The sequence below is a fragment of the Orcinus orca genome, chromosome 1 (genome assembly GCF_937001465.1).
Source record: "Orcinus orca chromosome 1, mOrcOrc1.1, whole genome shotgun sequence".
Taxonomy (NCBI): domain Eukaryota; kingdom Metazoa; phylum Chordata; class Mammalia; order Artiodactyla; family Delphinidae; genus Orcinus; species Orcinus orca.
In genome coordinates this window covers 24,280,153-24,306,439 of record NC_064559.1, presented here as the reverse complement: position 1 = coordinate 24,306,439, position 26,287 = coordinate 24,280,153, and the positions used below count along the sequence as shown (strand labels likewise).

The window sequence follows — 26,287 nt, the reverse complement described above, 5'->3', positions numbered from 1 at the left end:
CCTGTCATCTAACTCAGCACTCCCTCATCAAATGCTCCTCTGTCTTAGTAGAAGTGTTTTCTCAGCCTGACAGACAAAAAGCCTTATAACTCTGTTTCCCAAATATCATATGCTGTCACAAACCAGGAGGATGTCTTAGCAAAAACTGATACGTTCATTCATTAAGAGAAATTTTCTTTAAAAAAAATACCAAATGTCCATTCTATTTGGCTTTAAGCAATCAAAAGTTCCTGATTACAGGGGCTTCTCTGGTGGCACAGTGGTTGAGAATCCACGTGCCAAGGCAGGGGACACGGGTTCGAGCCCTGGTCCGGGAAGATCCCACATGCCGTGGAGCAATGAAGCCCGCGCACCACAACTACTGAGCCTGCGCTCTAGAGCCTGAGAGCCACAACTACTGAAGCCCGTGTGCCTAGAGCCCATGCTCCGCAACAAGAGAAGCCACCACGATGAGAAGCCCGCGCACCGCAACGAAGTGTAGCCCCTGCTCACCGCAACTAGAGAGAGCCTGTGTGCAGCAAGAAAGACCCAACACAGCCAACAATAAATAAATTTTAAAAAAGTTCCTGATTACTGAAGTTTTATTAATAAAAATTTAATTCCTTCAGTACCAGGAGATAAATCTTACAGCTTCTCACTGCTGTCAGTCTAAAATCCAAATCCATCAGTAATAATTTTCATTTAATATTCCTGCATTTCCTAAGATAAATAGAAATAATAGTTTTAACTACAGTACACAGGCAATGGCCACTAGGCAAATGTCTCCAACATTTTTTAAATAAGTCAAACGCAACAGAATGAGATGTTAGTCCTAAAGCTGAATCAGTCATCTGTCCATCTAAAGAACTACATCGTATCCACTAGATGGATTAGTCAGACACACCAATAGGATGAGAAGTCAAAGCCTATCTAAGCAGTGACCAAGACTAAAGGTTCCCTGGCCTTTGCAGTACATCTTCCTTTACTGAAGAGATGCAAATATCATTATCTCTGATCTCCAAGTAGCTTCTCTACTGGGAGAACGTGTATGTGCTGGATAGAGGAACTGAATGCCCACTGCCCTTGGCAATTACATTTCTCACTCGAAATTAATTAATCAGCATTTAGCATTTCAAATGTTACTGTTTCATAAGCTTGAACAATGAATCAATCTCTCCCGGTATATTAATATTACCCAGTTTCTCAGCCGTTCTCTGGGCCATGGCAAACTACTAAGGAAATGCCACCCTATTAGGCAACTTGGGATCCACACAACTGATCTTTGCAGGGGAGAATAATGTTCTGCACAGGCGCTCAACACCAGCTTTGATCTGTTACATCACAAAGATGGTGGTGAAAATTCTTCAGGTACTTAGAACCAGACTGTATGTCTAGGGATTGGTCTTCAGTGATCTACAAGAGGGTTCCAATGTAAAATATAAATGTAATGCTACCAGTGTGCCATACTGAAGCACGTTTTTGTAAAATCTACTAACCTGTGACCTTTACACTGATGTTTAAAGCTTTAAAAAAAAACTATAAAAACTTTTCAAAAATACTAATAATGACTCAGGAAGTTTAGAAATAAATCAAATGTGTATCACAGGTCTCCCCAAAATTGGCATTTATTACCTTATTAGACAGTATTAAATCAATTGTATCTATTACATTTAATCCAGATAAAGAAAGAATGTTTCCCCAATTTAAATAGTTAAGCTTTTAACATTTATTTTTCCTGTTAAAGTAACTTTGGGATGGGGGGAGGGGAGGATATCATAATATGTACTAAAGTTATTGATGAATTATAATGTATCCACAAATTTACTATCAGAATGGTTGGTTATTATAACGTAGCTCTCCATGTTAAAAGCAAACAATTCCTAAGGACACTATGAAGTATTTTGTACAGCCTTTTAAAATAAATTATAATAAAATTAATAAAATAAAATAAAAATAAAAATAAAATAAAATTATAATTATAATAATAATAAAAACAATTAAAATATAATAAAAAATAAAATATAATTTTTTTGGGGGGGGTGGCGTTTATAAAGAAAACTAAAAGCCTTCTACATAATAGAAGTTAAAATTCTTCTGAAAGGTCAAAGAGCTGCTTAATTTTAATTCTCAAACTTCGTATATTAAAATATATAAGGAACTGAATTTCAGGATGTTTATGGCAACACACATATAAGATAGAAATGACAAAAAGACACTGCAAGAAGACTGAAGCACCTATCTAAAATATCAAAATTAGGGGAGATAAATGATTAGTTTGATAGTGTCCAGAATTCACTGTTTGTAGATGACAATAATTAATTAATAATTAATTAACTCTTTCTGTCTTAAATGGTAATTTGTAAAAATGTTAAATTGACTTGATTTCAAAATAATTTTGTGTTTGATCTTATATACTTCTGCACAAACCTAAATGTTGAGGAACAAATGCTTTTTCAATAACATAAAATATGATGTCAACAACGAGACAATTACCTGAGTTCTATGGTATGACTTTTGTCTCCAATTAAAACAAAAATAAAAATCTTAAAAGCTTTAATTCCTTAGCATTTCAAATGAGTGTGTCTTCAACTTATTCACAGTAAAGCACCATTCTGAAATTTCAAAAAAAAACTTAGTTCTAAACAGTAAGATTTATCCGGACAAGAAGCAACTAAGAGTCTTTAAAAAACAGATATTTAGGGCTTCCCTGGTGGCGCAGTGGTTGAGAGTCCGCCTGCCGATGCAGGGGACACGGGTTCATGCCCCGGTCCAGGAAGATCCCACATGCCGCGGAGCAGCTGGGCCAGTGAGCCATGGCCGCTGGGCCTGCGCGTCCGGAGCCTGTGCTCCGCAACGGGTGAGGCCACAACAGTGAGAGGCTCGCGTACCAACCAAAAAACAGATATTTAAAATAAACGTGGGAACAGTCACTCACAGAGGAACACGAGAAGCAGGAAAGACAAGAAGAACAACACTAAAAGAAACATCCATCAAGAAAAAGACCTGGAAAAGAAACCAAAACTTAGAATTAAAGATCAAATGAGGTTGGCAGGGTGTGGGACAGAGGGGAGGGGAAGGGATGAACTAACTACACAATCCAATGAGTATTAAGAGTAAAAGCACTAAGACACTAAGAAAATAAAATGTGAATGTGGGATTTATACAAAAGATTAGAAATTCATTGAAGATTTAAATCAATTTATGAAGACCTAGAAATTGAAAGAGCAAACTAAAACTCAGCCAACAACAGCCAACAGAAAAGTACCCAACAAGAAAATATCTAAATACCCAATTACGGATTCAAATCATGTCATGATATTAAATATTAATCTTTTTTCCTCAAATTAATGAAGAAAAATATATAAAATAAAATCATGTCTAAGTTAAAGAACAGCAGTGGTTAGTCTAAAAATACACTGAGAAGTTAGAATTTAAAAGTGATGAAATATGTTCAATAATGATATTAATTTTGTTAAAACTGAATAAAGCTGTAGTGATGAAGGTAAATAGAAATTAGAATAAAAGACTATATTGTAGTATGTCCAAGAGAGAATATTAAATTGAATGAAAATTAAAGTTTGCTTTTGTGCACATCTGAGTCATGTATATAACTGCAGCATTTCATATGGAACTACAGTGAAAAGAATTTATATAATCAAGCTGAAATTTATAGTATAAATTTTTATCGTATTAACAAAATACCATTATATTTCCAAACTGGCTTCTGTTTTCTCCTGTTCTCACAATAACCAATAATAAAACACTTTGAAACAAAGTGATGTTAACATTATTATTAAAAATTATACAATGGTTTTCTAAATTACTTCTAACATATGTGTCAAGAATAACTTTGTCTATGCTTCTTTCAAAATAAGTCTCAGAAATTGTGTGATCATGGCATTAAATATATGGTCACTGGTAGAATAATTTTAAAAGGTATGTTACAGGCATTATTAAAATTTTAAGGCATTTTGGATAAACCGATAATTATTCTTTAATGAAATGCAAAGCTAAATTAATGGAGTTTAACTGTATATGCTTACTCCAAAAGCACCATCCATTGTGCAATGGATTGTCAATAAATCTCAACAAGATACATAAACTGAAAGCAACAGTATAAAAAAGCAGTATTATAAAAATAACTTTTACTTTATAGGCATTAAAATTCTCTGACAATTATTAATATGATCTGTGCTATTATTCATTTTTTCTAAGTATATCAGCATCAAAATGCTGATCATATGCTGACAAAATATTAATGTAAACTGAGATTTTAATACCTTTAAGAAGGTATCAATGTAAGGAGATTAATACCCACCCAAATAAGTGTTCACTCTACATACCACCCAATTGTTTTTTATTTTCTAATTAATTTTTAAAAATTTTTATTGGAGTCTAATTGATTTACCATGTTGTGTTAGTTTCAGGTGTACAGCAAAGTGAATCAGTTATACCTATACATATATCCACTCTTTTCTTTTTTTTTTTTAAAGATTCTTTTCCCATAAAGCCCATTACAGAGTATTGAGTACAGTTCCCTGTGCTATACAGCAGGTTCTTATTAGTTATCTATTTTATATATAGTAGTGTGTACATGTCAATTCCAATCTCCCAATTTATCCCTCCCCCCACTTATCCACCCAACTAATTTTAAAAAGTGTGGATGAACAGAGGCTCTGTATTATTCAGTGTGAAAAGTTCATAACTACAATTAATTCAGTGCTACAAACAGCACTGAAAGAACAATGCTGAACTAGGTACACCTGTGCACATTTGAAACCCTGAAGACCTCAGAGGAGGTTATTATAATACCACTTTTCAGATGAGAAAACCGATGCCTAATTTGCTGCAACAAACAGGCAAAGAAATCATAATATTGTATGATTACAATATTCTTCTCTCTTCTTCTGTCTCCCTTATATGGAGGTATGCGCCAAATCTACAACGAGCACAACATTATAAAAAAAATTTTTTTAACCCAAAAATCTGGAAAAATCACTTGGGGAAAACTACTATAAAAGGGATAGAAGGGAAGTTTTGAGTACAGAGAAACAACATTGTCCAGTTTAGTGATGAAATCTCAGAAAAGTCTATGAAAATGCAGATATAATAAAAAATAAACTATGCACAAAATACTAATATGTTAACAGTTAAGTATTACTTCATGTAACAGACAGTAAAAGTATAAAGTTGACTTTCAAAAGCTTAAGACATATAACGAGTTACTGACAGAAAACACACAATGTTTGGTTTGTTTAGGGGGTACACCTTTATGTTGGTCAGGCTGACATAGGACAGAACCACCCCAGTTCCCTGAAACAGCAAGAGAGGCAACAAGTTCTGAAAATTATTTCAAGTGTAATATAATATTCTCGAGCAAAATAATATGCCAATCTAAATGTAGAATGCAACAAATTATAAATTGTAAAAGTAATATTCCTACTTATAATTCTGTGACCATATATTAAAATCTCAACAGTTACATACTTTTTGGATCAAAGTAAATAATTTAAATCTAAGTAAATGACATTTCTTCCTATATATGAGCCCTAACAAGTAAATGGAAAAGCCTAACTAGCTAAGCTGTCACACACTTAAAACGATACTGTCTTTGTAGCAATTTTCTCTCCAAGGATAAAGAACTTTACCTTAAGATAAACACACACAGCTAGAGTAAAAATATCCCAGTTACTGGAGAAGAAAAGGGTTCTCATAATGTTTAAGTAAACTAGTCTTCATAGCTTTGAATGAAAATTGTATCATTAAACATGTAATATCAAGTTCATCACTGAAGCTACAGTTGCCTACATTTACACATATGACAAGCTGAGATTATACATAAAATTATAAATTCATAATAAAAGTAGCCATTATTTATCTGTTGAGTCCTTTTTGTGTTGAGCACTTTACACAGTGCCTGTTTCACTCATCAATAATACTGTAATATAAATTCTAATATCTTTATTATAAAATAAAAACAAGACCACTGATAGAAAGGTTACATAACCTTCTCAACTTCATTAGTGGTGGAATGAGTGGAAGAGCTGAGATTCAAAGCCAGGACTGACTTCAAAGCCTTAAATCTGTGTTTCCAAGTGACTCACTTCTCTTTAACAAGCTAGCACTGCCTCTATTTAGAGCAGGGATTTCATACTGAAAGGCCAATAGGGCCTAAGAAGGTGGTGTAAATAAGTGAAGAAGGCGACAGGAAAGACCAGAGTGGCGAGGCCTGAGGCTACCGGGGGAACACGTCCCAGGTGTGGAAGGTGTCCTGCTCAGGGGACGTGGGTCTGCCACGCTGGACTGTGGGCCCAGCGCCCAGTCATGCCAGAGGCCTCTCAAAAGAAGCTGGAAATCCAGCCTGCTTACGTGACATACTCTGATTCTTTAAGTGTTAGTGAGTAAAATAAACCCTGGAATTACTACTGCGGTAAGCGTGGGGCCACATTTAGACTGGCACAACGAATGGCCCCAGAAGCGTGCAGAGAGGCCCTGGCACACACAGACAGGCAGGCTGTACCTACCTCTGGAAACAAACTTTCCCAGAGGCATCCTTCGAGTCCACACAATCACCAGTCTCCTTCCAAATCTTTCTAAGTGCCATGCTCTTCCCACCAGGGCATCTACTCCTGCCTTCTGTTCACTCTCCCTAAAATGCACTTTCCTGCAATCTTCAAGTCAGCCTCTACTCAAACTCTGGATCTCACTTCAAGTACTACCTCCTCAAATGAAGTGTTCCGACTCCCACAGAAAATCCTCCAACTTTAGGTTCTCACGGCACAATGCATCTGCACACACGTGGCACAGTCATAATTTCACATCTGAGTGACTGACTGATGTGTCTCTCCTCCAACAGACCATTAAAAAAGCCCATACGCATATGTCTGGTTTTCTTCATCTTCGATGTCCCTGCACCTAGCATAGTACATGGCATACAAAAGCACTCAAGAAATATCTGCTGAAGGAAGAGTAGAGGGAGGGAAGGGAAGGAGAGTCTTGAGTAACAACGTCTTCATCAGCTACCTCCATCTCCTCCTGGCCCCGGCTCTAGGCCCACCTCCAGAGAGCACTGGTACTAGCACACTCCCGTAACATTTCAAGCAGGGATGAACACGTTAACTGACCACCAAATGAGAACGAAGCAAGCTTTATAGAACAGGGAATGGGGCGGTTACTGATGTATGTATTCCTGCTTAAGAATGTAACTTGGAGGAGACTGAGATTCTGGATCCTTCTCAAAAGTGAAAGTTGACAGTGATAATATTAGACCTCTAACACAGATACTGAAAATCCACCCAAGTTTACTTACTATCAAAAAAATGGTTTCCCAAAAGAGATCATAAGAACTACGATGTCTGTTGGAGTCTCTTCAAATAACGACCTTAAAGGGAAGCTTTTGATCTGTATGATTTCAGAGTGCAAAAGGTTTCCTCAAAAATGAAGACAGCAAGGTTATCGAGAGTCAATGATATTCAGTAAGAACAGAGGAAAGAATAAACAGAGGCTAGAACACGTGGCCTTTCCACGTGAACATCAACAAGCTAGATTGGGAGATTAAAATAAGGTAGTTCTTGATAAAGGATTTCCAAATCTTTATAAATAATAACAATGAACTGTGATCATATCTTTCTTATTCCCTCTCCGGTGGAACCACAGATAAGTTCCTTGCTACTACCTAACAAAAAAAGGTCTTCATCATCTCCCTTATTTACTATACAATGAAAAGCATTATCAAGTGGCATTTTCTTAGTCTAAAACGGCCCCTTTCACTGAAGGAATACATGAAAATATATTCTGATGTCCCCCATACTGAACGGTTTCTACTCCCAAACCACGACTCCTAAGATAGCTTCAATTAAACTGATTCTATGCAACTCTGGTTCTTTGCAGTATTCTCAACAGAAGGGAGGAGAGGGGCAAACTTGGGGGTTAAACAAGCTTGGGAAAGAGTCCATACTCCTGTGTTCCAATTAAGAGATTTATAGGGGCTTCCCTGGTGGCGCAGTGGTTGAGAGTCCGCCTGACGATGCAGGGGACACGGGTTCGTGCCCTGGTCTGGGAAGATCCCACATGCCGCGAAGCGGCTGGGCCCGTGAGCCATGGCTGCTGACCCTGCGCGTCCGGAGCCTGTGCTCCGCAACAGGAGAGGCCACAACAGTGAGAGGCCCGTGTACCGCAAAAAAAAAAAAAAAAAAAAAGAGAGATTTATACATTAAAAACGATGAGATTCCTATACCACAAAATCTGCTTAATCCAGTATTTCTTAAACATTATAGAACCCAAGTGACATATTTTGGGGGAAGTGTCCCAACCCAGGAAAGCCCTCTAACTACTCTTAGAGGTGGTGTGTCTCTGTATTTCTTGGCACAATTCAAAAGCTATACTTTACAAACTTGTAACTTTAAGGTACCTGAGCTTCTGTTCCTATAATAAACTTCAACAAATTATTATCTTTACAAAGTGTTACAAAATATACTGCCTGGGCCCTAATTTCTATAGATTTCAATAACTTATGGTTCTTATGAAATATTATCAAAACACATACCCCTTCCTTCTCTGTAACAGATACAGAAAAAAACTCATTTGTATGAAAATTTTCTAGTCTGCATAATGTGACTTATTAATTTAGTCTAACATCTAAGAGAACTCTGGTGTCTTGAACTTAAAAGACATGCAGATCAATCCTAATGCAGATTGAAACTAATCTTGGTAACTCTGTACATCAACCAGGCATATCAAAACCCTGAAGAACAATGGTAGCAGAGCTGCACATAAATTAGAAAGGAAGTCACATCTGTGCAACAAAGCCTTTAACATACTCTTAACTGCTTGGTATGTCTGGGTGGATCTCATAACAGAAACTTTCTTAACTGGAGAATGAGGTAGAAAGTTGGTGAAACTTGCAAGCTCACAAACAGGTAACAGTTTCAAAAGAAAAAAAGAGGAGGAAAAAACATTACACTGAAAGGATAAGTTTGAGATTCAACTAAAAAGAAACAATTATCAGAGTAATTTCAAAGCTTTCAGGTTCAAAGTTCTCAATAACAACTGCTAAATGAATCAGGCCACAAGCAGCACAGAGATGCAAACTGGGCATTAAAATATTGGAAGTACTAACAATTTGACCATTTCTAGTCTTTCTGCTGCGTTCCTACAGTGTCTTTTTGTGATTAGTTCTGTAAAATCACACACCATAGAACTGTTCGCCTCTTATAAGTATATTTAGGAACAAAGACTTTGATAAGGAAGTAGAGCCTTATCATTCACACATTGTTTAATTAAGAAGCTGTCCTTGGATTTCAGAAAAACTGTTCTGTAAAAAGCATCTATTAAAAACTATCACTGATTTTACCAATTGCTCGGAAGCTCAGTAATGAAATCAATTTCATGGCATTTTAGATGAGACAAAAGTAAAACCAACAGCAGCAACAGTTAACCACCAAAAAACTTATTTTGATGGCTACACCAGGGTAACAACATCAGTTCCATAATTCACTTGGGGAATGGCGAGGAGGCAAGTTCTGACCCCAAGAAAAGGTCAATAAATAAATCTTTAAGAATTTAAGTTCAATCTTACAGCTATGAGTTACCTTTTGAAGACAGGAAGACCTAGGCAGATCTCATAAAATGGGTGTACCTAACCTTTTACCACCTTCCCCTCACGCACTCGACTCTGGAGACACTGGCCTGCGTGCTGCTGTATGGGCCTCAATCCTGACCCTGCGTGTCTTTCATGGAATGCTTGTCACCAGGCTCTGGCTCAACTGTCACCTCCTCAGAGAGGCCTCTCTCACTCCTTTCTGTAAAGAGTCCTATCTGGCTTATTCACAGCAACAACCCTAGCAACCAGAACACGGTCTGACACAAATACTCATAAGCACTTGTTGAATGAATAATGCGTCCACGTACAGTTTCAATAATACAAAAACAAATCTGATGACAATTTAAAAATAAGTGTTTTAGCAAAATACATATAAAGACAAATATCAGTGCAGAAACTAAAAAAAGAACAAAGACTCACAGATAACAAAGATTATTGCATAGATTAGTGGTTACCAAAGGGATAGGTAGTTGCGAGGTGAGTGAAATGGGTGAAGGGGTCAGCTGTATGGTGTATGGTAACTAGACTTGTGGTGGTGATCACTCTGTAGCATACACAGATGTTACTACAATGTTGTACAACTGAAACTTATTTAAAAAAAAAACGGGCCTTGGTCAGATCACCTAGAAATAACCATCTTTAGGACATTAAAAAAAAAAAAGAAAGTTTGCCAAAAGTGAGCCAAAGGCTTATAATCATGGACGTCATGTATTTGGCTGTGTCAAGTATGCAACTTGCAGCATGACATCAATCACTGCAATCTGTCTTTTTAGAGCGTAAAGCGTTACTTTTTTTTTTTTTTTTTTTTGTGGTATGCGGGCCTCTCACTGTTGTGGCCTCTCCCATTGTGGAGCACAGGCTCCGGACGCGCAGGCTCAGTGGCCATGGCTCATGGGCCCAGCCGCTCCGCGGCATGTGGGATCTTCCCAGACCGGGGCACGAACCCGTGTCCCCTGCATCGTCAGGCGGACTCTCAACCACTGTGCCACCAGGGAAGCCCAGCGTTACATTTTAATAACATGAGATATTATGGCAAAGAACTCTCCCAAATTGAATCTCGTAACTCCTCACTGACTTTAAATTCTCTAACCAGGTAGCATACAATCTACTTGCAAGTTAATCAAAGCAGCTTTTCTTTACACTCAGTTTAAAAAAAAAAGACACCCATGAATCAAATAATCACCCCACAGCTCTGTCAGCACAACTGGTCATTAAAGATAAATGTATGAAATTCAAAATGTTGGAGAACAAAGATTTCCTTCAACATCTGCTACTCACATAAAATGAATGGAACAAAAGAACCTCTGCATTCAGAGTGACTTACCGTTACAGACTTCAGCGTCATACCATGATAGGTGCCCATAGTGTCAATTTTGAAGCCTTCCGTTTCTATAAAGAAAGGGAGGTTACCATTAGACTTTACATATTTCATGATAAACAACAAACCTAAAGTAATAATCTACATTATATCTGACAGTTCAACAGAATGACAAAGCCTTGAATCTACTATAGATATAAAGTTAAATTATATACTTGTGAAGTTAGAAACTTTAAAAGGAGTACTAGTCTCCAAAATACATTCAATACACACCAATGAGCCCAAAATGCAGAAGCTGGTTAGGACTCTAAAACCATGTTCAACGGTCATATAGTTGGTTGGAAATATCAAAAATTAGATTGAATAAAATACTTTATAACCCCCAAATTATTTAGTCCTAATATTCAACTACAGCACCACTAAAAGCATCTAACACCATGAGACCTCCTTAACTTATAAAAAGCTGTGTTCCAAAATTACAATCATCAGCATATGTTATGTAACTCACAGAAAAGCAACGTTGTAAATAGCGACAGGGACTCCAGGACAGAGGCCCAATATACCTTTCTGTGATGGGTCAGATATTAAATATTTTACACACTGCAAGCCATATAGTCTCTGTCACGACTCCTGAATTTTGCAGTTGTGGTGCAAAAGCAGGATGAACAGCATATGTAAACAAATGAGCACAGCCTGATTTGGCCCAAGGAGGTTCAGATTTGGTCTGTGGGCTCTAATTTGTCAACCCCTACTTTATATAATTCGTCCCAAAAGAAAAACATTGCAGTGGATAAAAGAACACATTACTGTCTTTCTACACCATGGATTCAGTACATGCCTTTATCCAGCAAATGAAACCAGCACACAAAATTCACTGTATAAAGACAACAAACCCTTTAATAAACTTAAATGGAGATTTCAGATTATGCAGGAAAAAAATCGTAAATGATAAACTTCTAGTTGCCTCTAACCCATTTTTTCACGAATGAAGTCAAGATAAATGAAGATCCCAAGAGAAGTTGCGCTGACATCAGGCACCCCTCACTAGCCATCTTACTGATGCGGAAATGGTTCACTATTGAATTAGCCGTGTTAGCTATCACAAAACAAGTCCTCACATGCCTACTCTAAAATCTATGCTTCCCAAGTTCTCAATGTATACCTTTATAAATGGGGAAATATGATTTTATATATAGAATTTCCATTCTAAAATAAACTTCTGAGAAACAGAATTAAGGCTACTAGCAGTAAATATTTATAGATAGCTTATTACATATACCAGTTACTATTCTGGGGACTTCATTAACTAGTTTAATCCCCACAATAACACTAAAAGATAGGGACTACTACTAACGCTACTATTAGTATTGTAATGACACACAGGAGGAAACTGAAAGAGACTGCACTTAAAGTAACTTATCAAAATTATTCTGTAAAATGCTGGACAGTATTTTTAGGCTTTGAAGGCCACACGATCTCTGTCGCAATTCAAACTGCTGTCACAGCACTAAAGGAGCCACAGGCAACACAAAAATGAATGTGTGGCTGTGTTCCAACAATACTTGATTCACGAAAACATGTACATGGTGGCACAGACTTGGCCTGCAGACGTTAGTTTGCCAACCCCTGCCCCGAACACCAGGCCACAGTGCCTCTCAAGTTCAGCACGGCCACGGTAAGGGGAAGACCAAAATTAAGTAACTTGCCTTCTTTTCCTTTGAATCTTTCCTGGTCGTACCTGTTGTAGGCAGCTGGAATAGGCTGCTTGGTACGCAATGTGGGATCCTGTAGAAAAATATAATAACTATGAGTTACATGTCAATATTGTTTAAATTGTTACTTAATACTCATAATAAAAAAACACAATAAGGGTATTGTTTTCTAAGCCTTCTTCTTCTCAATATTTGAGCCAATAAGACAAAAACAAGGAGTAGACAAAAGTGGGGAATCATCTGAAGCTGATTTTCAAGATACTATTTACTGCTAGAAAATTACCATCCCTGCCAGGGACAAGGCAAAGGACCCCAAGTAAACGTGCACAAAGGCACAAAGCAAAATTCTTAGACATTGCAGAAATAAAATCGGTGTACTTAGTAATTTCATTCTAATTACTTAAATTTCTTCACAAATTAATAAACTGTCTCCAGTCATGAATTATTTTTCTTTAACAAAAAAAAAGTTTTAATGCAAAGCTTATTGGGCTGACACTTTGGAGCCTTTTAACTGAATTATTCCAATTATTAATCCTTATATTAAATAAATAACAATGACAATAAACCCATGTATCAATGTACAGTGTAAAACTGAAGCTAACAAAGGTGTTTTTTAAAAATACTGAGAAAAACTTGCTAATCTAATGATGTATAATTTAATTCAAAAATACTTTATATAAAACTCAGTCTGTAATAATCTAAAGAAGCAGATTTAAAGACTATTCCCAAAATTGCTTGGGAAATTCATGGTATTCATAAATACTGAAATATGCTTCATTTCGTTACAACAGGATGCTACCGCTATTATTATTCCAAATAAAAGATACTCATTCAAGACTGTCACTAGGTATACACTTCTATTGTGAAATGCCAAACATTAAAATTTTCAAGTATTTTAATGATTATGGAAACACAGAGAATATTCAGTCAAGAAGATAATGGCCGAACTGTTTTAAGATTTGACATAAGTTTCATGCCAGCTGCTATTCAAGATGTCAACCAATTCATGACCATAGGCGCCCTGTGTTTCACCATAACGTCACCTGCCCCACTACCTGTCTGACTCATCTGTATGTCCCGTTAGACTACAAGCTCAAAGGGGCTTTCGTTCTTGTCCCTCCTGTATCCTTGTCAGCAAACTGCCTGACAAATAAGAGGCACTTAAAAACTTGCCAGAAAGTCACCTCAAGTGTTCGTCTAAATACCGGCAAAAATTCACTACCTCTAAAAGGGTAAACACCAAGGATTTCATGAACAAATAAAACTACTAGTTCTTGCAAAGACTGCATTAGTACTCTACCAAATTTTGACATACTTTCAAAAATTCTATATAAAAAGATTTAATTTGCATATTATTTTTCCTTTGCTGAACCTTATGAAACTGGCTTCATATATTTCACTTATATGTGGAATCTAAAAAAGAAAACAAATCAACAAACCAAACAAAACAGAAACAGACTCACAGATGTAGAGAACAAACTGATGGTCACCGAAGGGGTTGGGGGGAGTTGGGGCAAAATACGTAAAAGGGATTAAGAGGTACAAAATTCCAATTACAAAAAAATTAAGTCACAGGGATGCAATGTACAGCATAGTGATTACAGTCATTAATACTGCAATAACTGTGTATGGTTAACAGACGGTTACTAGACTTACGGTTCTGATCAATTTGTAATATATATAAATGCAGAATCACTATGTTGTGTACCTGAAACTAATATAACATTGTATGTCAACTATACAATAAAGAAGCAAATAAATACTCTAAGATGTTTTCAAAATTACAACACGGAATAATCGCTTTCATTAAAATTACTACATAAGCAGCAAAACATTCTTACCACAGGTGCCGCATTTGGGGCCGGTCGCTGTTCAGGTGCACGCCCTTCTTCTCTGGCTTTTACTGATTGAAGAATTGCAAAAATATTCTTGGAAAAATTCTGAAACAAATGGATTTTAATTATTAAGTCTGCTTAAAATTAAATATCCAAAAGCAGTAAGTTTACTTAATAAACAATTTCAGACTCAGTTTTCTTCCTATCAATTCTTCCCTACTACATCATAATGAGGTATGATTACTACACAAGTAAGTAAGAATCAACTGCTACTAGGAAATTCACCCAAAGATCAATTATTATAAACCCCGTGTCACTCACTTATTTTCATTTTACTTAAAGTGCATAACTGGCTATAAATTCATTCATATTCTCCATTTATTCAAATATGTAACCAGGAAACAAGTTAATATTAAAAAAAACAAAAATATGGCAGATTTGTTGCCAAGGGGGCTTCTTAATTCTAAGAGAAATTAATCCTTCTGAAAGAAATCAACTACTATATTCTCTTCTAGGTATAATAAACTCCAGTGCTAATTTCAGACTGCTATAATTTTTATGAGATGTTGAAAGTTTTAAGATACTGTTTGTTAGGACTCAACATGCACTTTTCAAAGTTTTTAAGTTGGAATGCAATTTAAAAATTTAACTTAACTTTTGCACGAACAACCTTAGCAACACTGAACAAAGCTGACGAATCTGACTCCTCCTTCCTTCATGAAATATTCTTCTTTTACCTGAGTCTCTCCCTCAGTTCCCTTGGGGCTCTTCTAATTCTGCCTGTCAATCACTTACCATTTTAAGCAACATGTTATGACTATAAGCCAAACACCTCGCTTGGCACTCAGACACAATGACAACTAAGAGAGACGTCGTCCCTGTCCTCGTGAACCTCAAGTGGTTTCTCTTCTCTATACAATTAAGAATACTGTTTCTTTGGCTTGGACAGCTTGTCCCTCCTAATTACTTTTTACTATTTAGGTATCATTCTCTCGTCGTGGTTCTAGACCAAGTTAGCTGCCCTTCTTGGGTAGCATCCCTATAATGTCATATGTCACAATTATTGCTTATTTAATTATCTCTCTCCTATTAAAGAATATAACCTCTGTGAAAGCAAGGACCAATGCATCTCTAGTGAGTGCCCACCACGTGCCTGGCTGGTAGATGCTGAATAAATATTACACAAATAAACATGTATACAAAAGGAGAGATAGCCTGAAACATAACTTTAACCATTGCCCCACTAATAGTACTTACAAGTTCCTATAATTCTTTAGGACAGCAAACAAATGTCTCACAACCCCTTCCCACTCTCGAGAATTATGGCACACCCCAAAGAGTTTTATTATATAGGTTACAATATTTATCACATTAGAAATTTAAACTAAAATATTTTAAAAATATTAATTCCTACAAAAATGAGGGAAAAAATATTCCACATAAAAATAACTTGTTTTTATGAAAAAGTATTTTCCAAAATGCACAAAAAGTAAGGACAAGGAAGAGTGGCACTATGTTAAATTTAGGAAACTGTTAAGGTCTCAGTAGCAAAAAGAAACCTCTCAAATTCTAATTTTCTCATGAAAGTTCACATTTTATTACTGGCAACAAATACTGTCAGTTCCATTTCTTGAATGAACAGGCTTTCTTCCCTCATTTTCGAAAAAATGTCAAATGCACAAGTGCTCTTTGTGGAGACAATCATCAGATTTTGGGATGCAGGAGTGCTTTGTATGCTCTGATTTCATCACAGAAAATACTAGAAAGACATATACTCAAAGGTTAAGATTTAATAAAATTAGTAAATTTTCAAATTTCACCAAGGACATCATTAGTAGGTGAAGAACAAAATGGCTACTAGCAAAGTTTGGTGCCAATGCTTTGATTCATGCCAAGATGCCAGCAGTTAACCAACCACTGCTTTTGCACCAGCAGTGAGAAGGTCAACACAGTGACATATGCAAATAAAATCTTAATCCTATTATGAAAATAGTTGAAAATATGAAAGTCAAATTTCATTACTTTAAAAATAATAAAGCATTTCATGAGAGACACAAACTCTATAAGAATCAATCAAAATGTTACTAGCTATCTTTGTGTGGTAGAATTACAGGGGATTATTATCTTCCTTTTAGTGATCTCTTTTTATCAATCTTTCAAAGATGAACATATACTTGTGTATGTAAGTTTAAAAGCATGTTTTAAACAGTATTATAAAATCAGGCTGCCTTTTTGTAGGGTGTTTGCAGTGGTAATATAACTACAAAAGTATGTAGTTACATTTTTCATGGAATTTTAAACCTGTCTTTTATTTCGGAAACTCAGAAAAAAAGAAAGCCCTGATACCTGGTAATAATGAAGATCTGTCAAAAATCACAGGGGCTTTCAGGGCTATAAGTACCTAAAAAGGTTTTTTTAGAGGGTTTATTTTAGAGTTTTGCAGATGAGAACAGTATACAGAGAGGGGTTTCAGTTAAAATTGTTGCTTTTGACTTTTAAAAATGTTCATACTCATAGAAACAAACCTAGCTACCAAACAGTTCTTCTAGTATTAACTTATTTTTAAAATTACACATTGGTGCCAACAACAGTAAATTATATTAGAACACTAAGTTTTGAAATGATGGTACAATCCTGCCACCTAGAGCTCAAAGAAAATTGTTCATTTCAAACGTTACAATGAACGTTGGTAGAACAATATAAGTAACAGTATTTAACTATTAGCCATACTAGGCAGTAAAAATGAGTATCAACAGATCACTTTATTTTAAATACAAAAATGAAAGTTTACTCACGTTCTCAAATTTCTCTATAATTCTAAGCTCTGGAGAATGATTCTTAACCTTGACCTCAAGTACTTTGTAAAACAAGTCAAAGTACAAAAAAAAAGAATTCTTTCCTTCATATATTCTTTTCTAGTAGCTTTATTCCTACTAAAATGGCACAGTAAACTTAAGGGCAGAATCCAAAAAGAACTGCAAAGAAAACCAGTCTGCCTGGACCAATGTTAAAGTTCACTTTCATCAGTAATCTCATAACTTCTATAAACCTTCTCACCAAATCACCACTGTGAACTGGGCATCAGTGAAGAATTAACATTTAAGGGAAAATTCGGATGTGTGGGAGGAAAAGACAGGTGAAAAGAGGTAAGTGAAACAGAATCAACGCAACCTTTTTGGAGATGTATTAAGATACTAAACATCCAGTATCTTTCAACTTATCTTTCAAAATTTAAAGTACATATCTCCTTTAATCAGCAATTCACTTCTAGGAATTAATCCTTTTGCTATATAGACATAAATGCACAAAGGTGTATGAACGAGGATGTTTTTTAATGCAGTTTTTGTAATCATGAATAGGAAGGGAAGGAGACAGGGAGAAGGGGAGGAGGAGGGAGGAAAGGGAAGGAAGAAAACCCACAATCCTGTAGCAAAAAACAAAACAACTCCATTAATAAGGAATAAACATCCACCTAACAGACTATAACGTATCAAACACACTCAATACATGTTTGCTGACTGATTTTCGTTAAGTTCTCTACTTTGTGAGGAAAAAAATTAATAACGGCATTAATGATCAGAGAGCTTGCCATCAATATTCCTTGTTCATTAGGTTTAAGCAAAAATCTCATCAACAAGAAAACTGTAGATCTCTTTGGATTTACAAATGAGGTGAAAATAAAGGGACTCACGCTTTGTATCAGACTTTTTCATCAGCTTCTCTGGTGACCAACAACCAACCACATGCTAGAATGGAATGGCAAATATGGCCCCTTAGAAGTCTACATTATTACCGATCTGTCAGATATGAACTTGAAACTTCCTCCTCACGGGAAACTTTAACCAGTTTTATAACCAACTGTAGATGAAACACACACACTGACTCTAACGAACAAATAAAATATTTCAATTACCTTTCCTGTGCTCTGTAAGATAGTTGTTCGCGTCCTCCACACCCTTTCTCTGCTGACAATATCTCGGGTCACGTCTACTTCAGCATCCACAAAACTCCTCTGTTTTAGGGCAGTTATATCATCATCTAAGTCAGTCTTGATGGTAGATCGTTTCTTAGCCATAATTTTGGCTTTGATTGCAGCAATTTTTTCCACCGACATAGCTTCGGACAAAGACCTGAAAGCAATTTCTTTCTTAATATTCACAGCAAGGATCTCTTGAGCATATCATAAAATATTCTGTGACATTTTTAAGTTCCTGGTAATAACACTATAAGTGGCAATAATTAAGCTTTCCTTCTTATATATAAAACTGACATATTTGATAACTTATAACCATGTAAGAAAGAGACCCTATAGAAATATTGCACTATAAGCAAACTAGTAATTTCTTAGAAGGAACAATGCAAAAAATTTTTCACATTTTTTTTAACCTTTTGCCCTCCCAATCAGAGAATTTTGCACAAGCTGATCACATACCCTGGGACATCCCTCCCTCACCCTGCCTTTAAAACTACTTTGCTGAAACCCTTCAGATTGTTTGGGTTTTTTGAGCACAAGCCACCCGTTCTCCTTGCTTGGCCCTGCAATAAACCTTTCTCTGCACTTCCCCCCACCCCCCAAAAAAGCCCTTTTCTATGAGACTTTTACTTGCTAACCCTCCCTCCCACCCATGCAACTTATACAAACACACACACATATGTGAGCATGTGCATGCACCACCCTAGAATGGGGGTAAAAATTTTTCATTCCGTGAAGAATTCACAGTTTAGGTTTTCCTCGAAACTTATTTCAAGGTTTCAAATCTATATGCTACAATGTACAACATATCAATTTTATAGATGACAGAGGCTTTTATATGCCACATAAACATATACTCCTTTTAAAGCCTAGAAGATAAAACCATATTTTGAAATTTTCTTTTTCTTTCCTTTATTTTCAAATAACATGTGAAATAGCAAACAGAGCCTATGCTTTCAGAACTATTTAGAAAACAAAAAAGACAACAATGAAAGTATAGATTTCATTAAGACCACAATCTTAAGCTTAGTGTCATTTTTCAAAATGTAAAACAAGAAAAAGAGTTTGGATACCTTAACAACAGTTGATAAAATTATTAGTCTAATCACAAGATGACAATCTTGAAATACGTTTAAACAACATGTGGGAAAAGGACAGGAATTCCTGCAGGTTTAAACATGGTAGTATTACATAGTATGTATTTTATTTACATTAGGTATGAAAGTACTTGCTCAAAGTATATGCTCAATATGCATTAGTATTTGACTCATTTTACATAATAATACACAACTTTCCCTTAAAATCTAAAGCATACCAGCATACCTTGAGCCAAATTCAAATACTTTTCTAAACTATAATCAAACGTGCATTGGACAATCATTGGACTTGTACTTCCAGCCAAGATGAAGTAACAGGGACTGGATTAACTCTCCTGTCTTGAAACAACCAGTCAAAATACATGAAACAATAGTTTACACAATACATGATATCAAGCAATGAAAGACAGTGATCTCTGACAAATGCAAACTAAATAATTAAGTCCTATGAAAGCTGCAGTTTATGGCCTTGAAAGTTTCCAACATGGCAGAGGGAGGAGAACCCAGGCAAAACTGTATTTCCTGATCTGAGAAAATGGTGCTGGGATTCTTCCATACGCAAGAACAAGGCGTATGGAAACTCATAGGCCAGAGTACCTGAGAAGAGAGAGCTGCACAGAAGGTCCCCCTCGAGTATTCCAGCAGAATACTGATTAGCACATAAACAAGTGGAAACTAAAGCTAGGAACAGAACCACCAAGAGTATTAGAGGGAACAGTGTCCAGCACTCACTCAGGATGAATAATAATACCTGTTGCCACCAGCCAGACTGAAGACCTCATATTCCTGGGGCATTAGGTAGAGTACTCAGAATGGTCTCGACTTTGCAGTGGTGGGGAATAACTACTCTAAATTAACATTGTTCAAATAACAAACCTTAAAGTCAAGACTCAAAAGGAAAAAACTGTTTCCAAGTGATTTAACTGTGTCCCAAAACAAAGCTAAAGAAAATTTAGAAGAACACAAAAACATCTAGCACTCAACAACATAAAATGCAAAATGTCTGGTATCCAAAGATTATAAGGCATATAAAGGAACAGGAAAATACAAGCCAAAATGAGGAGAAATCTAAACCAAAAACACTATAAACTGACACAGACGTAGGACTAGCAAACAAAGACATTAAAAGAATTAATGCAACTATTCCATATGCTCAACAAGTAAAGACATGGACTGCATATTTAGCCACCTTGTAGAGATAAAAAAAATACAATGTTGGAGACTACAAATGTAATGTGAATATAATTACAAAAGAAAAGATTAGTGAACTATAGAAATTATCCAAAATGAACAGAAAAAAGAATCCAAAAAAAGAAAAGAACCCAAGTGAGCTGTTGGACAGCTTCCAGCAGAATACGAGTAATTAGGCCAGAAAGAGGGAAAAAGAAAAAAATTTTTAAGAAGCAATACCCAAAATTTTCTAAATTCAATGAAAATTATGAACCCAAAAATCCCCTCAAAAAGCTCAATGGACCTCAAGCACAAGAAAGATGAAGAACACTCCTCCAAGTCATGTGATAATTACATAGCTCAAAACTTGCAATACAGAAAATTTTTAAAGTAGTCAGAGAAAAAAGGGCACATTTAAAGAAACAAAAATAAGGATGACAGATTTCTAATCAGAAACAATGCAATCAAGAAGGCAGCAGTACAACATCTGTAAAGTACTTTAAAAAGACGTAGCTTGGAATTCCATATCCAGTGAAAATTAAAAAAAAAAAAATAGGGGAAATAAACTTTCTCAAAAATAAAAATTAAGTTGAAAGAATCACTAGCAAACCTGCACAAAAAAGAAATGTTAAAAGAAGTCTTTTGGGGGGTGGGGTGAGAAGTCTTTCAGGCAGAAGGAAAAAATATGGGTACACAGGTCTACAACAGTAAAGAAGAGGCATGGAAATTTTTTTCTTATTTAAATCTCTTTAAAAGATAGTTTAAACAAGAATAAGAATGATGCATATTGGTGTTTATAACACACGTATGAGTAAAATATATGACAGCAGTATCACAGAGGCCAAGAGGAGGGAACTGCGAGTGCCTTCTAGCTGAGGCTCCGTGCTTACTCACACGGTGATGGAGCACGGAAGGTGGACTGTGACCCTAGCAACCACTCAAACAGGACAAGAGCATAAACTAATCAGCCAACAAAAAAGACAGAAGGGAATTACAGCATGTATTCATTCAATCCAAAATTTCCTTTTTGGGGGACAAAATTTTAGTCCCCCAAAAAGGAAAAAAAACAAAGAGACAAACAGAAAACAACAGCAAATTAAAACTAGAATTAAGCATATCAATAATCATGTTAAATGTAAATATTTAACACATGGTACTTTACATAAAAAGTTTATTAATCACTGCTATAAACCAACAAAAGATTTCATGATAAACGAGTGGCTTGGATTATAATTTTTAAAAAGGAAAGATCAATATGGTAACAGAATCAAGAAGCTTCCAAAAAGCATAAGTAGCACAATGGCTTCCAATCCTCCCATCATAAAACATGCTCAAGCATCTTCTGAACTGAAGGCAATGAAGGACACATGTAGACAGCATACTAATATCCCTTTTTTCCATGTATACTTACATATACCTAGACTGTTCAGTTTCTACTAAAGAAATTCTTACCTGATCTGTTCAGTCTGTACAATCCCTTCTTTGTGACCCTCCAAACGAGCAGCCAATCTCTCTTTATCAAGGCGTACACACTCTTCATCCTGAAAATAATCACTCAGTGAATATTTTAAATTTTTATTTAACTTGTAGAACAACAACAAAAAAAAACACTGCACATAACTTTTCCTTACCCAAGTTCCCACCTATAAAGTCCCAGGCATCACTGGCCTTTGGTCAATTTTAAAATATTTTTAGTTACATAAAGAGAACAATAATAAATATATGTTGGATCATGTAAGATTAAAACTGACTAAAAGCTTACAAATAAACTTTAGTAAGTTTTTTCTATGATTAAGTGTTCTTCCCATAACATATCATAGCTACTTTTATTCAGAAAGATAACATACAACAAATAAATTCCTTCTCTTCAGGGAAGTTTATAACTAAATTTTATGAGAAGGCTTTGCCACAGTCAAAAATTTCATTTTGGGTCTAGATTTTTTTCATCTGTTGCCCCAGGTCCTGAATCTATCAGCACAGAACAAAACACCAGAAGTGAAACTTTAATGGTTTTCAAAGTATGTTCCTCAAAACATCAGGAGCTTCCTACAAAGTGCCCAGGAGCCACTTCTTATCTGAATTCAACTTTGGTAGCTCGACTTTTACCTCATTTAGATATTAGAATCTCAGGTAAAAGTCAGTCTGAAAAGTGTTCGGTTACTTAAAAACAAAACTTACTAATTCTGATCTAGTTCAATGCCCACATTCAACAGACAAGAAAACTGAGAACCAGAGTCAGCGTCTATGGCTAACAAATATGAAATTGTATAAAAACCATCAGTACGTTCAAGAGGTCCAGAGAGATGTGCTCCAATTGTGTTCTAACCATGTAAAACTCGAAACAGGCATATTGCTGAGATGAATGCAAAGATTAATATTTTAACAAGCACATTAAATTCTTTCCATTTGTAAGAATGATTTAACACGTATTACTCAAGTTCCTTCGGAAACTGATTTTTTTTTTTTTGGCCGCACCGTGCGCCTTGTGGGGATCTTAGTTCCCCAACCAGGGATCGAACATGGGCCCTCAGCAGTGAAAGCAGGGAATCCTAACCACTGGACTGCCAAGGAAGTCTCAGGAGACTGATTTTAGAGACAACTGCAGCCTAGGTTTTAACCAGATCCTAAGGCTTCTCTCTGCTAGCATAGTGCCCAGCAGGTCCTCAATATAGATCTGCTGAACTGAAAACTGTTTATGTAATATATCAGTAGCTATTTATGTAATTTATTTTAACCCTACAAATGCTCTGGAAAGCATTTTATGATGCTATTTCTTGCTGGTTTCTAAAGTTACCAGATCCTAGCAATTTTGCATTTCTGATATGTTCAATTTTTTTTCAAATAATTAAACCATGAAGTTCACGTTTTTCCAACTAAATGGTATCTCTAAATTCACTTTTTTAAAAAATTTATTTATTTTTGGCTGCGTTGGGTCTTCGTTGCTGTGTGGGCTTTCTCTAGTTGCGGCGAGTGGGGGCTACTCTTCGTTGGGGTGCGTAGGCTTCTCATTGTGGTGGCTTCTCTTGTTGCAGAGCATGGGCTCTAGGTGCGCGGGTTTCAGTAGCTGTGGGTCGCAGGCTCTAGAACGCAGACTCAGTAGTTGTGGCGCACGGGCTTAGTTGCTCCGCAGCATGTGGGATCTTCCCGGACCAGGTCTTGAAGCCGTGTCCCCTGCACTGGCAGGTGGATTCTTAACCACTGCGCCACCAGGGAAGTCCTAAATTCACTCACTTTGTACAAAGTGGGTTATAACTTCCTTACACATAAAGAGAGTTGGGGAAAATTTCAGTTTTACTGCCACAAAATTTGTACCCAGGATAGTGGACTAGGTAGGAGCCACACTGCCTGGGCTCTAATCCCAGTTTTGTGCACCTCAGCAAGTCACTTGTCTCTGAGCCTGTTTGCTCACAGATGACATGCACAGTACTGCAGACTTCAGGAGGTGGTGGTTAGGATTACATGAGTTAATGACATACATAAAGTACATACAGTATCACCTAGCACAGAATAACAATGAGCTAATTATCACCATCATCTGAAAAACATCGTGTCTATGTCTCAGAGTATCCTTAAATAAAATTATGTATCTTAGCATCAAATTTTGTCAGTGATTCTACTGTATGTACTTACCAACCAACCCTGTCTCTGCAAGTTACCTTTCTGATCCTTAATTGTGGATGCTTTGCTGTTCATGAAGCAGGCAAAAGGTACAACTATTTGATTTTTATATAAGTGTGAAATGACAAAACTTAAGTTTCTAGTAATGTTAACACTACTGGTGACCCCAAGTGTTATTCCTATACTGCTCATTGATATATAGCCAGTTCAGTCATTTCTCAGATTTTAAGTGTGCCTCTAATACATGATCCTCCATTTTCAGAGGGTTTATATGCAACTGATCTAGGGCTTGTTACAAATTTAAATAAACAGTATTGTACTCATACAATTTAAACTCCAAAAGTTTAATTGTCTTATGCAGTATACGAGCTGGTCAACAAATTTTCTTTTCAACATTAACTGCATTGCTTACAGGGTTCTATTTAACATGAACTACCCTTGTTTACCAATACTAATATTCCACTTGCTGGCTATAAAATGCTACCAAAAAAACATATAACCTGATATGTCAATATTGGAAGAAGTAACTGGAATAAGGACTTCATGTTCACGCCTCTTCAGAGTGGAGTAAACTCCTACACCACCTTATTCCAGAGGTAGGCACACCACAACACAAAGGCCAAATCTGGCTGGCCATGTTTCATAAAGTTTTATTGGAATACAGCCTCGCCTGTTCATTTATGCATCGCCTGTGCCTGCTCTCACACTACAGCGGCAGAGTGAAAGAGCTGGACAAAGACTACAAGGCCCAAAAGGCCTGAAGTGGCTGCTATCTGGCCCTTTATAGAACAAGCCTTCTGACCACTCATCTAGGCCAACACTTTCATCATAAGGGTATAAAGACAAAGAAAATAAAGTGATTTGTCCATCACACAGCTTGTATGTGAGAGATCTTACACGATAGCTCAAGCTACTTATTAATCAACTGTTCATTCTAATATTACCACTTTTCCAGGAAAACAAAAGTTCTGAGCACTACTATGAGCAAAGAATTCTTACTACTACATGAGTCCAATCTCCATAAAAAACCTGAATCACTTAAAATAAAGTTCCATTACCTCAATTCGCGGTTTTTTTGCTTCTGCCAAAACTTCATCTGCAGCTCGTTTGACTGTAAGGAAAAAAGAAGTAAATAAACATATAGTTTGGGGACTGGTGTTTGAAAGTTCAATATAAACACGCAACAAGACATACCTTGAGTAGATCTCTGCAGACCTATTTCTAGAGGGGCACTTCTGTCTATACTGGCCGATGTTGCTGAAGATTTAAAAAGATTTCTGTGAGAAAATAAATATTTGAAGACAGGTATTGGATATATTTACAAGTGAATGCTCAAGATTTGTTATATTTCTTACTTTATATATGGTTATTTCCCTTAAAAAATGTTTTAAAGCAGGCTTGTAAAAGCATTTTATTATAAATGATTAATCTGTATTAGAAAGTCTGTAAGAGGACAAACTATTTTTGACCATTTAACTTACAAACTGAGATATCTGACTGAAATCAACTTCAAAGAATATACTCCAATATCACAACACATGTATGTAAAAGTGTATGTAAACATAAATAAAAACATAAACGTATACATATATAAGGGAACAACATTAGAGCACAGCTCTGAATGGGGTGGTGAGAAGTGAGTCACGTGACAACGCAGAGAAACAAAATGTAACACAGAGGGAACAGCAAGTGCAAAGACTCTAAGGTTAGAAAAGCTAAAAGAACCAGGAAGACTGGACTTCTGAGGGCAGAGGAAGACTGGGAGAGGATGAGGGCACAGAGACAGGCAGAAGCACAGTCACGAAGCTCAGGAAAGGAGGATGGGCTGTATTCTAAGTGTGACGGGAAGCCACAGGATGGCCTTGAGCAGGTGGGTGACACAATCAAGTTCAGAGGCTTTTTCAAAAATAGGTCCCTCTGAGTGGTGAGCAGAGGCTACACTGTAGGAAACAGTGGAGCGAGGACCTTCAGGAGGGCTACGCAA

The 26,287-nt window shown here is 36.4% G+C and overlaps 1 protein-coding gene across 1 annotated transcript in view; it reads right to left on the bottom strand.

The window, feature by feature from the left end:
- Positions 1 to 26,287, bottom strand: part of CDC73 (cell division cycle 73) — a 92,298-nt gene that overhangs the window by 58,965 nt on the left and 7,046 nt on the right. Inside the window, exons 4-10 of the mRNA XM_004275835.3 lie at positions 25,498 to 25,560; positions 25,362 to 25,414; positions 22,138 to 22,226; positions 18,359 to 18,575; positions 14,452 to 14,550; positions 12,605 to 12,683; positions 10,905 to 10,969 (exon numbers count right to left, since the gene is read on the bottom strand). Coding sequence (XP_004275883.1) covers positions 10,905 to 10,969; positions 12,605 to 12,683; positions 14,452 to 14,550; positions 18,359 to 18,575; positions 22,138 to 22,226; positions 25,362 to 25,414; positions 25,498 to 25,560 — 665 coding nt within the window. The remainder of the gene's footprint in view (positions 1 to 10,904; positions 10,970 to 12,604; positions 12,684 to 14,451; positions 14,551 to 18,358; positions 18,576 to 22,137; positions 22,227 to 25,361; positions 25,415 to 25,497; positions 25,561 to 26,287) is intronic.